The sequence below is a fragment of the Populus alba genome, chromosome 6 (genome assembly GCF_005239225.2).
Source record: "Populus alba chromosome 6, ASM523922v2, whole genome shotgun sequence".
NCBI classification, from domain to species: Eukaryota; Viridiplantae; Streptophyta; class Magnoliopsida; order Malpighiales; family Salicaceae; genus Populus; species Populus alba.
Genome location: NC_133289.1, coordinates 20,216,318 through 20,227,502, shown reverse-complemented (window position 1 = coordinate 20,227,502; position 11,185 = coordinate 20,216,318). Strand labels below are relative to the sequence as shown.

Below are 11,185 nucleotides of genomic sequence, written 5' to 3'. Positions count from 1 at the left end.
AATCCTTGCACCAGGAAGAGGGAGATGTATTTTCATGCCTCTTCTAAATACAATCATGGTAATTACATTACCTTACCCATCCGCCTCTCTCTGTGCATTACCGTAAGGTTATGTAGACAGCTCAATGCAAAAACAAGAGAGAGAGGGGGAGAAAACGACTTGTTATTATTCACTAGTATGGCATTGGTTACAATCATAAAATCATACACCACACCCAATTGAGTTATAGAGGAGAGAGAGAAAGGGACTCTGTGAGAGTTGCAGGTTTTATAGCAGAGGTCTCTGACAGTAAGAGAGTATATATTTTAACTTTATCTATCAAATAATTCTCTCTTACTCTCTCTCTATATAGGAGCTAGCTGCTTGTTCTCTTTATATTGCTCTCTTTCACACTAGTATCTTTTTGGTACTGATGAATACTCAATGAGTCTACTGTTTTTCTTAGAGAGATAGAGAGACTTATGTGTTGCCAGAACGATGTGATGGAACGATATAAAGCCAAGCCAAGCCAGACTGAGAGCTAGTCATGTTATAACTACGTTACATAAGCCCCAAAAGCAAAAATTTATTCAAAAAGAAAATCATAACCCCATTTGCATAAACCCTTCTCTTTCTCTGAAAACCTTGTATTTTCATTTCGCTGTCGGCGACTTCTTCTCAATGAGAGCTTAAAAGGGTTTCTTCTCTCTCCAAGTTTTAAGTGACGGGAATGGTTATTTTGGCTGCCTAGAGTGGTTAAGTATGGAGGAAGGGGGGTTCTGAACGATGGTTGTTTTCAAGTGATCAAATTTTGGGTTCTCTTTTTTGGAAGAGCAGTGAAGTGATGGCATTTCGTTTGGAACTTGTCCTTTTTGCTCTTCTTCTCTCTTTGGTTGTTGATTCTGTGCATTCTGATGATGGTGAGCCTTGTTCTTGTTTGGTTATTTGGGATATATAGAAAGCAGGGTAGAAAGTAGTTGAATCTGCTGTGCTATTTCAATTGTTTTTGGACACTAAAGTACACAGATTTGTTATTATTTTAAGCTTCTACTCTATTTGTGTAATTATTTATACCAGCCAGAGAGCCTTTTTTTAATGATACAGTTGTTCTAGTGAGCAATATGCCACTTCTTTTTTATATCTTGCCCTTTTAAAATTCACTCAGTTCGTGGCATTTTTTCCCTCAAAATCAAGACTTTGATAGTGAGTTTAGGTTTTATTGTCGAAGGTTGAGTTTTTAAAGTGTGGTTCGTTTTCTTCCAAAAACCAGGGCTTAGCATTTTCAGGGCTCAATCGTTTTTGTAGTACGTGATGTGTATTTCTTGCTCTTCAGTGAGATTGACACTTTTGATTCTATTTGTTGAAATATTGAAGGAGCTACGTTATTGGAGATAAAGAAATCATTCAGGGATGTGGATAATGTTCTGTATGACTGGACAGACTCCCCATCTTCTGATTATTGTGTTTGGAGAGGGGTCATCTGCGATAATGTCACCTACAATGTCCTTGCTCTGTGAGTTTGTTTTCCTGTTCCTATGAAAGCGATTGCCATTCTTAGTTGTAATTAGTTACATTGCGTTTTTATTCATGTTTGGCCTTTTCTGTTATAGTAATCTATCAGGTTTGAATCTTGAAGGGGAGATATCACCTGCAATTGGAAATCTCAAAGACCTGACCTCCGTGTATTGTTCCTCATTACCGTTTTTCTATTTTGTAGTTATGTTGTTGTGCTTTTATGCTAATCCTCCATTTGTTCCCCTCAAAATCCTCGGATGGAAAATCTTCCGAGGAAGTGATTTGGTAAATTGGAAGAAACATATGTTTCAAAACCTTTTTTTATTCTCTCCACTCTCCAATTCAAAGAAATGGAGTACGCATATTTGTTTCTTATGAGTACGAACTAGGGTCATCACTGATTTTATAGTGTCTACTTTGATCAGTGATCTAAAAGGAAATCGTCTCTCTGGCCAGATACCTGATGAGATTGGTGACTGCTCTTCTTTACAAGACTTGTAAGTGTTGTATCTGAAAGACAAAACCACAATATCACTTCAGATATGCTTGTCGTTTGTTATCTCAGTTTAATATTGATTGCATGGTGTGACCAGGGACCTCTCGTTTAATGAGATAAATGGAGATATACCATTTTCAATTTCCAAGTTGAAGCAACTTGAATTACTGTAAGTAGCTTTTCAAGCTTGCATGTTTTTGTCACGTCAACTGCTGAATCTCTCTGTTGTTGGAATCTGAATTTTGCAACTCCATGGATTTTCAGAGTCTTGAAAAATAATCAATTGATCGGACCCATTCCATTGACTCTCTCACAGATTCCAAACTTGAAAGTTTTGTAAGATTCTCCTCCCTATATTTTGTTTTCCTATTTTAATGATCAACGAGCTAAAATCGATACATCCCAAATTACTGGTTTCAGAGACCTGGCGCAGAACAGACTCAGTGGGGAAATACCAAGACTTCTTTACTGGAACGAAGTTTTGCAGTATCTGTGAGTAAAACATTTGATGTTGTTTGAAATTTCGTTTCTCGTCTGTTGAAATATTTTCAGAATATATTAATTCATCTTATGATATTTTCTCATAAATCTTGATGCTCCATTTCTAGTGGCTTGCGAGGAAATAATTTGGTGGGTACTCTCTCTCCTGATATGTGCCAGTTAACTGGGCTGTGGTTCTTGTAAGTTTTCTTAGTATATATTGCTCTCACATTAATATGACAAAACTCTTTGCAGCTTTCAGTGTGTTGCCTGACTAGGTTCCTCCTTTTATTGTAGTGATGTAAAAAACAACAGTTTAACTGGCAAAATTCCTGAGAATATAGGCAACTGTACATCCTTTCAGGTCTTGTAAGTGCTTTATCCAACTCTATGAACTCATATTCTTCTCGCGCTTTCTGTGGTTATTTGAGAGTTATAAGCCTTTCCTTTTATTTGGCAGGGACTTGTCCTTCAACCAGCTAACAGGAGAGATTCCATTCAACATTGGATTTTTGCAGATAGCTACATTGTATGTGCTTGCAATGCACTTGTATTTGGTTTACAGATTGAGTTTTAATGGGAGGATTTCCAGTTTATCAACTATTCTAACAACTGATTGTGATGCTAGATCATTGCAAGGAAATCAACTGACGGGGAAGATTCCACCAGTGATTGGTCTGATGCAGGCACTTGCTGTATTGTAAGTGCTATTTATTGACTCTTTTTTTGACACCGAAGGATTCTGAGTTTAAAAATTGACAAGTCAAGCTTTCTGGGTTTTCTTCTGTTATCATTTATTTTTCCTTCTTCCAGTTATCTCTGCCAATTTTTATCTGAATGATTTGTTCATCGTTTGTTGTTTTCTTGTCTTCAAAAACCAGAGATCTAAGCTGCAACATGCTAAGTGGACCAATCCCTCCTATATTGGGAAATTTAACATACACAGAGAAATTGTAAGTATGTGCTTGCCATTCTTAGAGTTTATGATTTATATGTGCAACTTGAACAGAAAGATGAAATTTGGTGGAAGCAGTTGCTATTATGTTGCACGAGTCTATGATGTTAAGTTGCGAAGCTTGAAATTATTGCGATACAGAACTGTCATCAACTTTTCATGAACGATTATTTTCATGTCTTCTGTGATGCTTATTCCCTCACTACTTGTTGAATACCATGTATTAATTGGAATGGCCAAATTTTGTAGGTATTTGCATGGTAACCAGCTGACTGGATCCATCCCCCCTGAGCTTGGGAATATGACAAAGCTTCATTACCTGTACGTACTCTTAGATGCTACTTACGTACTCTTAGATGCTACTTTCTTTGGTCTACTTCGTTGTTACAATATAAATGATCCTTCTTTTAGAGCTGTACTAGTCCATTGTCTTGTGGGTTCAATCAATTTTTTTAAAACATAACAAAGAACAGGAAAAGTGATTTTTGGTTAAACTTGAGCAAGTAGGTAAATCTTGAAATTCTTAGACCTAGTTCCTTGCCTAACTCAAGTTTCCAATTAAACTATATATAAGAGCTAACCTGATGTAAATCAATTGATTTTATGGGTTCAAAGACAACTTAGATGGCTGACAAAAGCATGGATCAACTTATAAAAAAAACCAAGAAAGTTTTTTATTTAGGTATTGAGAGATGGCATATTGGATGATCTCGACCACATGTGACTCAATTCATGGACTTGGCTGGGATTAATAATTCTTTAAAAAAAATCTATTTTTATTGAATTATATGATAAAATTTAGATGCATGCAATTTTGATCATTGATCCTAAAATATATGTTTGTTTGAGACTTTGATAATTGTAAAGAAAGTAAAATAAAACCATTCATAAAGTCTATCCCAACAAATCTAACATCAAATAATGAAATTGGAAAAAAAGCGATAAATAGTTTTTTTAATTATTATCAACATCAAATAAAACATCAAATTGCTCCTATGACAGTGATTAAGCTCTTGAAGTCAAGCTTTAAACTTGAAATCTTTTTAAAAGACCTTAGACCCAAGTTAAATATTTTGCATTTATAGACATCCTAGTAAACTTTACTAAAAGGAATAAAACTAGCAATATTAATTTGATCAAGTAAAAAATAACTAATTCATATTAATTTAATGAGGGTGAGTATGATAGTCATTGTAGAAAAAACCGGTAAATTTTATTTTTCAACCCATGGTAATTAATCCGATCAAATAAAATTAAAAAACTAACCAAAGAGGAAAAAAAAAAAACTAAAGGAAGGAAAGAGCTTCAAATATGAAAAGGGTGAAATTGAAGAAAAAAAAATCTAAAGAATGAATATTAAATTTAATAGACTAAAAAATTGAAGGTGGATGCATTTAAAAACAAAATTAAAAATAAAAAAATGAGGGACAAAATAAAAAAAGAATAACTTGAAGGATTGATATGAGAATGTGGAGGGCCAAGCATATATTTCTACGAGGGAAGAAAGAAAATAAAGAAAAGGATATTGGCGACACATAGGAGGTTTGGCATCTACATGCGCAGCACAATTTTTTCAATTGTCAATCAATTTAATGCTAAATTATGAAATTAAAATACTAACCAAAGAAAATAAAAAAGAATTGAGTATCAAATATGAAAGGAGAATAAAAAAATCAAAAGAATAAATACAAAATCTATTAGACTAAAAAAATGAAGGATGCAATTGAAAACAAAACAAAATTTAATAAATGAATTAAAATAAACTAATAAAAAATGTGGAGCAAAATCAAAAGAAAAATAAGTTGGAAGGGTTGATATGAAAATGTGGAAGGCCAAATACATTTCTAGGAGAAAAAAGAAAAATGAAAAGAATGCCGGTGATGCTTTGAAGAATTGGCGGCTACACGCGTTGTACAGGAAGGAAGAGGAGGCCAAGATGAAATTAATGACACGATGGAATAACATTTTTGAATTTTTTATCATTTGAGTTGGCCACATGTACTGATTGTAGGTAGCAACTTTGTGCATATTTTTTTAAAAAAATTTAAAATACTATGTTGCTCCCGGGTCCCAAACATTATTGCATAAAACCATTTTGAAATGATGAATTGGCTCGAGTAAAGCTTTTGAAAAATTAAATCCAAGTGTAATAGTCATTAACCATTGCAAAAATGTGAAATATCTTGAAAGACTCTAGACCATAGCTAATGGAGAACAACATCATTTTACTGTATCAAAGAATGATGAAAAGACTAAAATGTCCTTTGAAAATTAAAAATGTGAAATGAACCAATTGAAAAGATCGTGTTACTTCTAGAACAACAGTTTATTGTTAGTTTTTTCAAGGGTAAAACCATCAATTTGCTATTACAATCCCTAATAAACAAAGGTATATGCACAATGTTTTCCCCATGTTTTAACTCTCTCTTTGATATAATGCTTGTTTCTAGAGTGCCACCAGCATATTGTTAGTGTAACTTCTTACAAGCATGGTCCTAAAGCTTCTTAGTTCTCATAATACTCTTTATTTGTCATTGTACTATATTGTATTTGCTTACCCATATCAATGAGGGCAAGTATTCTTGAGATTGCAAGTGTAAAATCCTAGTGAATGATGTGAAAATTCTCTCCTTTCCTTTTCCACACACTGAGCTGTTCATCACAGTACCTTCTGCTCATGATGAATGTAAAAATTTATTGCTCTCTTAAGTGCTTTTTTGTGTTTACCAGGGAATTGAATGATAATCAACTCACAGGGAACATCCCACCAGAGCTTGGAAAGCTCACTGATTTATATGATCTGTATGTTCTGATATCCATGAGTGTCTTTTCTTATTTATTTTTATATATTATATTAACTAGTGTGATGTTCTGGCAGAAATGTAGCCAACAACCACCTTGAAGGGCCTATTCCTGATAATCTTAGCTCATGCACAAATCTCAACAGCCTGTAAGCAATTTGTATTATTTCTGATTCCTAATAGTTTTAGCCATTTTAAGAGATGACTCTTGACCATTTCATTTGATGTCAGCAATGTGCATGGAAACAATTTGAATGGAACCATTCCACGTGCTCTGCGAAGGCTCGAGAGTATGACCAACCTGTGAGTGGGCTCTCTAATCGTCCAACTTTGCGATGAATATTTGATCAAGCTGGGTTCTTTTAGAAATATTGGTTTAATATCACTCATCAATATTTTCTCAAGTGAATTCATTTCCCAAGTTTGCATAATTTCACATTATTTTGTTTCCTGGCCTTCCTCAGGAATCTCTCTAGCAACAATATTCAAGGTCCTATTCCTATTGAATTATCTCGAATTAGTAATTTGGATACTTTGTAAGTATTGATTGTTCCTATATTAAAATTTCCTCCTCGTGTATTCTACTTCTATAACTGATTACTTCTTCCCTATCCTGATTAATCTTGCACAGGGACATTTCCAATAACAAAATTAGTGGATCCATTCCATCTTCCCTTGGTTACTTGGAGCATATTCTAAAGCTGTGAGTTTTCTTTCTAATCTTAAAGCTTTCGAGTTCAATTCTAAATAATTTCACCATCTTAAAATTTTCTTTGCTGATACATGTTGGTTGTGCAGTAATCTTAGTAGAAATCAACTAACAGGATTTATTCCAGCTGAGTTTGGAAACCTGAGAAGTGTCATGGAGATGTAAGGAATGGTTATATGTTGTTGTTGTAAATGTACTCGAATTAAGATTAGCCCATTCTAATTGTGTTTCATAATTTTTCCCTGTAGAGACCTTTCATATAATCATCTCTCAGGATTGATTCCTCAGGAATTAAGTCAAATTCAAAACATGTTTTTATTGTAAGTTTTTGTAACTGCCTTGGTCTCAGAAAGAAATTTATATGCTGATGTCATTGTCATTTGTTGTCTTCACAAATTTTTAAGAAGACAGACACCCCTTCTTGAATGCACCTTTAAGCTAGGGTTATATGATGGTTTGATATCAGTATTGCCAATGATTTCAGTTAAAATTTCTGTCATAAAATGCAGGAGGCTGGAAAACAATAATCTCTCAGGCGATGTAATGTCTCTAATCAACTGCCTCAGTTTAAGTGTCTTGTAAGTTTACCATAAAAAGTTTTACTTTCTTCTGAATGATGCTTGACTTTTACTGTGCTTTAAGATGGTATGATTCAAATATTAACTTCTTTAAACCTGTCTTGCTGAACCCGTGCAGAAATGTATCCTATAATAACCTAGCTGGTGTTATTCCTACAAGCAACAACTTTTCAAGGTTTTCACCTGACAGGTTAGAATATCTGACTGCAAACTTTTCAAAATTCTAACTGCAATTTTCTAGCTTGCATTGTAATTATTTTCAGAAATCGATTGACATTGTTTCAATTCAAAACGTGAATTTATTCTGTTTTACTGTTAACATGTCTCTTCTAATTAACATTTCAAGGCTTGCATCTAACTGATGTAACCTTCTGTGGCAGTTTCGTTGGAAATCCGGGTCTTTGTGGCTATTGGCTCAACTCTCCATGCCATGATTCCCATCCAGCAGAGCGAGGTATTCAAATGTGCAGTTTATCACAGCACCATGGAAATAACCTATGAGTTAGACGAGTCTCTTTAATTTCATGTATTAGAAGTAATCATCCAATATTCACCAAAACAATGCTCCTAGGTAAAGTCCTGGAATTTGATTGAGACTTGATGTGAGTCCAATACCAGCAATTGCATGTAACCTTGTACCAATTTTTTACCATATTGGGAATAACACTCGGTACCAAAGTACCGAGTGTAAGATACAACTTGTGACGGTAATACCTTTTCTGCAGCTTTCATCCTGACAACTGATCAGTTTATATGAGATAGGAATTTGAATGTATTTGTGCCTTTCATAGGCAAATATTTCCTTCTAAACATGAAATCATCTTCAGATAGGACCCTTTTTTTGTTGATGCAGCCACAATTTCTAAAGCAGCAATACTGGGGATTGCTTTGGGTGCCCTTGTAATTCTTCTCATGATCTTAGTAGCAGCATGTCGGCCACATAATCCAGCACCTTTCCCAGATGGATCACTTGACAAACCAGGCATTTTCTTTCTCCTTCTTTTATCATAGTATGCTAACCATGTTTGATGATTCTTTACTATGGTGGAGTTTTGTCAGTCTGAAATTTTCAATTGATGGAAATTGAATGTTCCTCGAGCTTAAACTGAAAGATCTGAAACATCTTAATAATTCCTACTTCGGGAGGTAATTTTGACGTGTGAAGAAAATTGCAAATAAAATCAAGCAAATGGAATCTGCATATTGTTTAATTTGGTTTTTGCACAATCTACTTGTGATTTAAGAGTATGATAGTCTTGGAGTTGAAAATTATGCCTGCCTGCTAACTCATGTGTTTGTTGAACAAGCAGTTAGTTATTCAACACCAAAGTTGGTGATCCTTCACATGAATATGGCACTCCATGTGTACGAGGATATTATGAGGATGACCGAGAATTTGAGTGAGAAGTACATAATTGGTCATGGTGCATCAAGCACTGTTTACAAATGCGTCCTGAAAAATTGCAGGCCAGTGGCTATTAAGAGGCTCTATTCTCATTATCCCCAATGTTTGAAGGAATTTGAGACTGAATTGGAGACAGTAGGGAGCATCAAGCATCGGAATCTGGTCAGCCTTCAAGGATACTCCCTGTCACCTTCCGGGAACCTTCTTTTCTATGATTATATGGAAAATGGCAGTCTATGGGATCATTTTCATGGTCAGTTCAAGTACATTCACGACTGAGTTCTCTCCTTGCATGCACCTACGAATTTTCTTCTAGATTCTGATATTTGCAAGTACTGTTTTTTTTCAGGCCCCATGAAGAAGAAAAAGCTTGACTGGGATACTCGCCTCCGGATAGCACTTGGAGCAGCTCAAGGGCTAGCATATCTACACCATGATTGTAGTCCTCGCATCATTCACAGGGATGTGAAGTCATCAAACATTCTACTGGACAAAGATTTCGAGGCCCATCTCACTGATTTTGGGATTGCTAAGCGCTTATGCGTGTCAAAATCCCATACTTCCACCTACATAATGGGAACGATTGGCTATATAGACCCTGAGTATGCCCGCACTTCACGTCTCACTGAAAAGTCTGATGTGTACAGTTATGGGATTGTTCTACTTGAGCTGCTAACTGGAAGGAAGGCAGTTGACAATGAATGCAATCTTCATCATCTGGTTTGTCTTCTATCCATCTCTGGTATTCCTTTATTTGACATCTTTTGTCTTACAATGGAGTTTTGCATCGAGCAAAAGCTTGTCACAGAAAGAAATGGCACTACAAAAATATATTTCAGTCCTTCGGAGTTGAGAGACGTACATGTTCAAACATGCGTCATTCCGCCTTTTAATTCATTCTTAATTTGATGTACTGCTCATTCATCTAGTTAAGAGTATAAATCTAGCTTATTGCATGACTACTTTGTTTCGAAAATAAATATTTCGGTAATTTCTCTGACGTTTTGGTTTCTTATCCGTGTCAGATTCTGTCCAAGACAGCTAACAATGAGGTCATGGAAACTGTTGATCCTGAGATCACTGCCACATGTAAAGATCTTGGAGCAGTAAAGAAGGTTTTTCAACTTGCCCTCCTATGCACCAAGAGACAGCCAACAGATCGGCCGACAATGCACGAAGTGACACGCGTCCTGGGGAGCCTTGTGCCACTCATCACACCACCCAAACAATGCACCCAAGCTCCACCTGCCCCGCTCCCGTCTGCGAAAGTCCCATGCTATATCGATGAGTATGCGAATATCAAGTCTCCACACATTTTGAATTGTCCCTCCATGAGCACTTCAGATGCCCAACTCTTCCTAAAGTTTGGTGAGGTAATATCCCAGAACAGTCAATGAAAGAGGGTGTTGAAAAGTATGGTATAAACATCCCAAAGCAGAGCAGTATCGAGCAAGTGTTTCTATGCTTTTTCTTAATTTTGTTGGGGTTTTAGTGGATGACAAGTTAGTGAAAATTGTGTACAAAGATTTGGATTCCAATTATTGTAGCTAAGAAAAAGAGAAAGACAGTACTACTTAACTAGGAAATTTAAAAAATGTTGCAATTACAAGTTCATGTGTTTGTGTGTGTGATGTACTTTTATTAATCATGTGTGTAGTTCTGTCAGTCTCAGCTGTAGGACCACGAGAAGCCTGGTGGGGTTACAGCCCCAGGCTCTGGCATCTGAGAAGTGGATGCAGCAGTGCATTATTTGCGTAATCAGTAATAATTCACTGGGGAGCCTTAACTGTGCTGTGTCGTACACCTTTTTAGATGTTGATGTTTCGCAGTAATAGATGCTAGCTCGCCAGCCAGCTGAATCAATGGGGTGGCAATAATTTTTGCAGGGAGAATGGCCCTTTTAGGTAAGTCTTTTATGGTTCCCGGGATCAAGAGAAGTAAAATGATGGTGCTGGCTTTCAAGGTTTCGTCATAAATTATTTCCAAGAGAATTTATGATTAGTTGAAAAATAAAATCACAGTCAAGACAAACTTAATACGCTTCGCCATTTCTGTTTTTTTTTTTTTTTTTTTTTTCTATTGTTTAAAGTATTTTTTTTTAATTATAAAAATATTATTTTTTATTTTTGTTAAATTATTTTTAATATTCAAAAAGCTCCTCCTCAACTCAATTCTACACATCATGTTGATGTGAAATGAACTTTGCTATTTTAGTTGAAGATGTGAATTACATTGGAAAATAACAAGGACTGAAATGAGCTTGAATA

At 35.5% G+C, this 11,185-nt stretch overlaps 1 protein-coding gene across 1 annotated transcript; it reads left to right on the top strand.

Annotated features, from left to right (window-relative positions):
- The first annotated feature begins 237 nt into the window (after positions 1-237).
- Positions 238-10,532, top strand: LOC118030582 (LRR receptor-like serine/threonine-protein kinase ERECTA). The gene is made up of 27 exons (XM_035034751.2): positions 238-899; positions 1,354-1,492; positions 1,590-1,661; positions 1,920-1,991; positions 2,088-2,159; positions 2,255-2,326; positions 2,411-2,482; positions 2,599-2,670; positions 2,768-2,839; positions 2,931-2,999; positions 3,099-3,170; positions 3,352-3,423; positions 3,675-3,746; positions 6,156-6,227; positions 6,304-6,375; positions 6,458-6,529; positions 6,691-6,762; positions 6,858-6,929; positions 7,025-7,096; positions 7,184-7,255; positions 7,445-7,513; positions 7,632-7,703; positions 7,894-7,967; positions 8,367-8,495; positions 8,824-9,171; positions 9,268-9,638; positions 9,944-10,532. The coding sequence occupies exons 1-27, from the start codon at positions 824-826 to the stop codon at positions 10,313-10,315; spliced, it is 2,943 nt and encodes a 980-aa protein (XP_034890642.1). The 5' UTR covers positions 238-823; the 3' UTR covers positions 10,316-10,532.
- Positions 10,533-11,185: the final 653 nt, after the last annotated feature.

Bases quoted from the DNA above. Each gene is read 5' to 3' on its own strand.
- LOC118030582 (XM_035034751.2), top strand. From the start codon at position 824: ATGGCATTTCGTTTGGAACTTGTCCTTTTTGCTCTTCTTCTCTCTTTG. The intron at 2,160-2,254 runs GTAAGTAGCTTT...ATGGATTTTCAG, and splicing joins TTGAAGCAACTTGAATTACT to AGTCTTGAAAAATAATCAAT. The intron at 3,000-3,098 runs GTATGTGCTTGC...TTGTGATGCTAG, and splicing joins TTTTTGCAGATAGCTACATT to ATCATTGCAAGGAAATCAAC.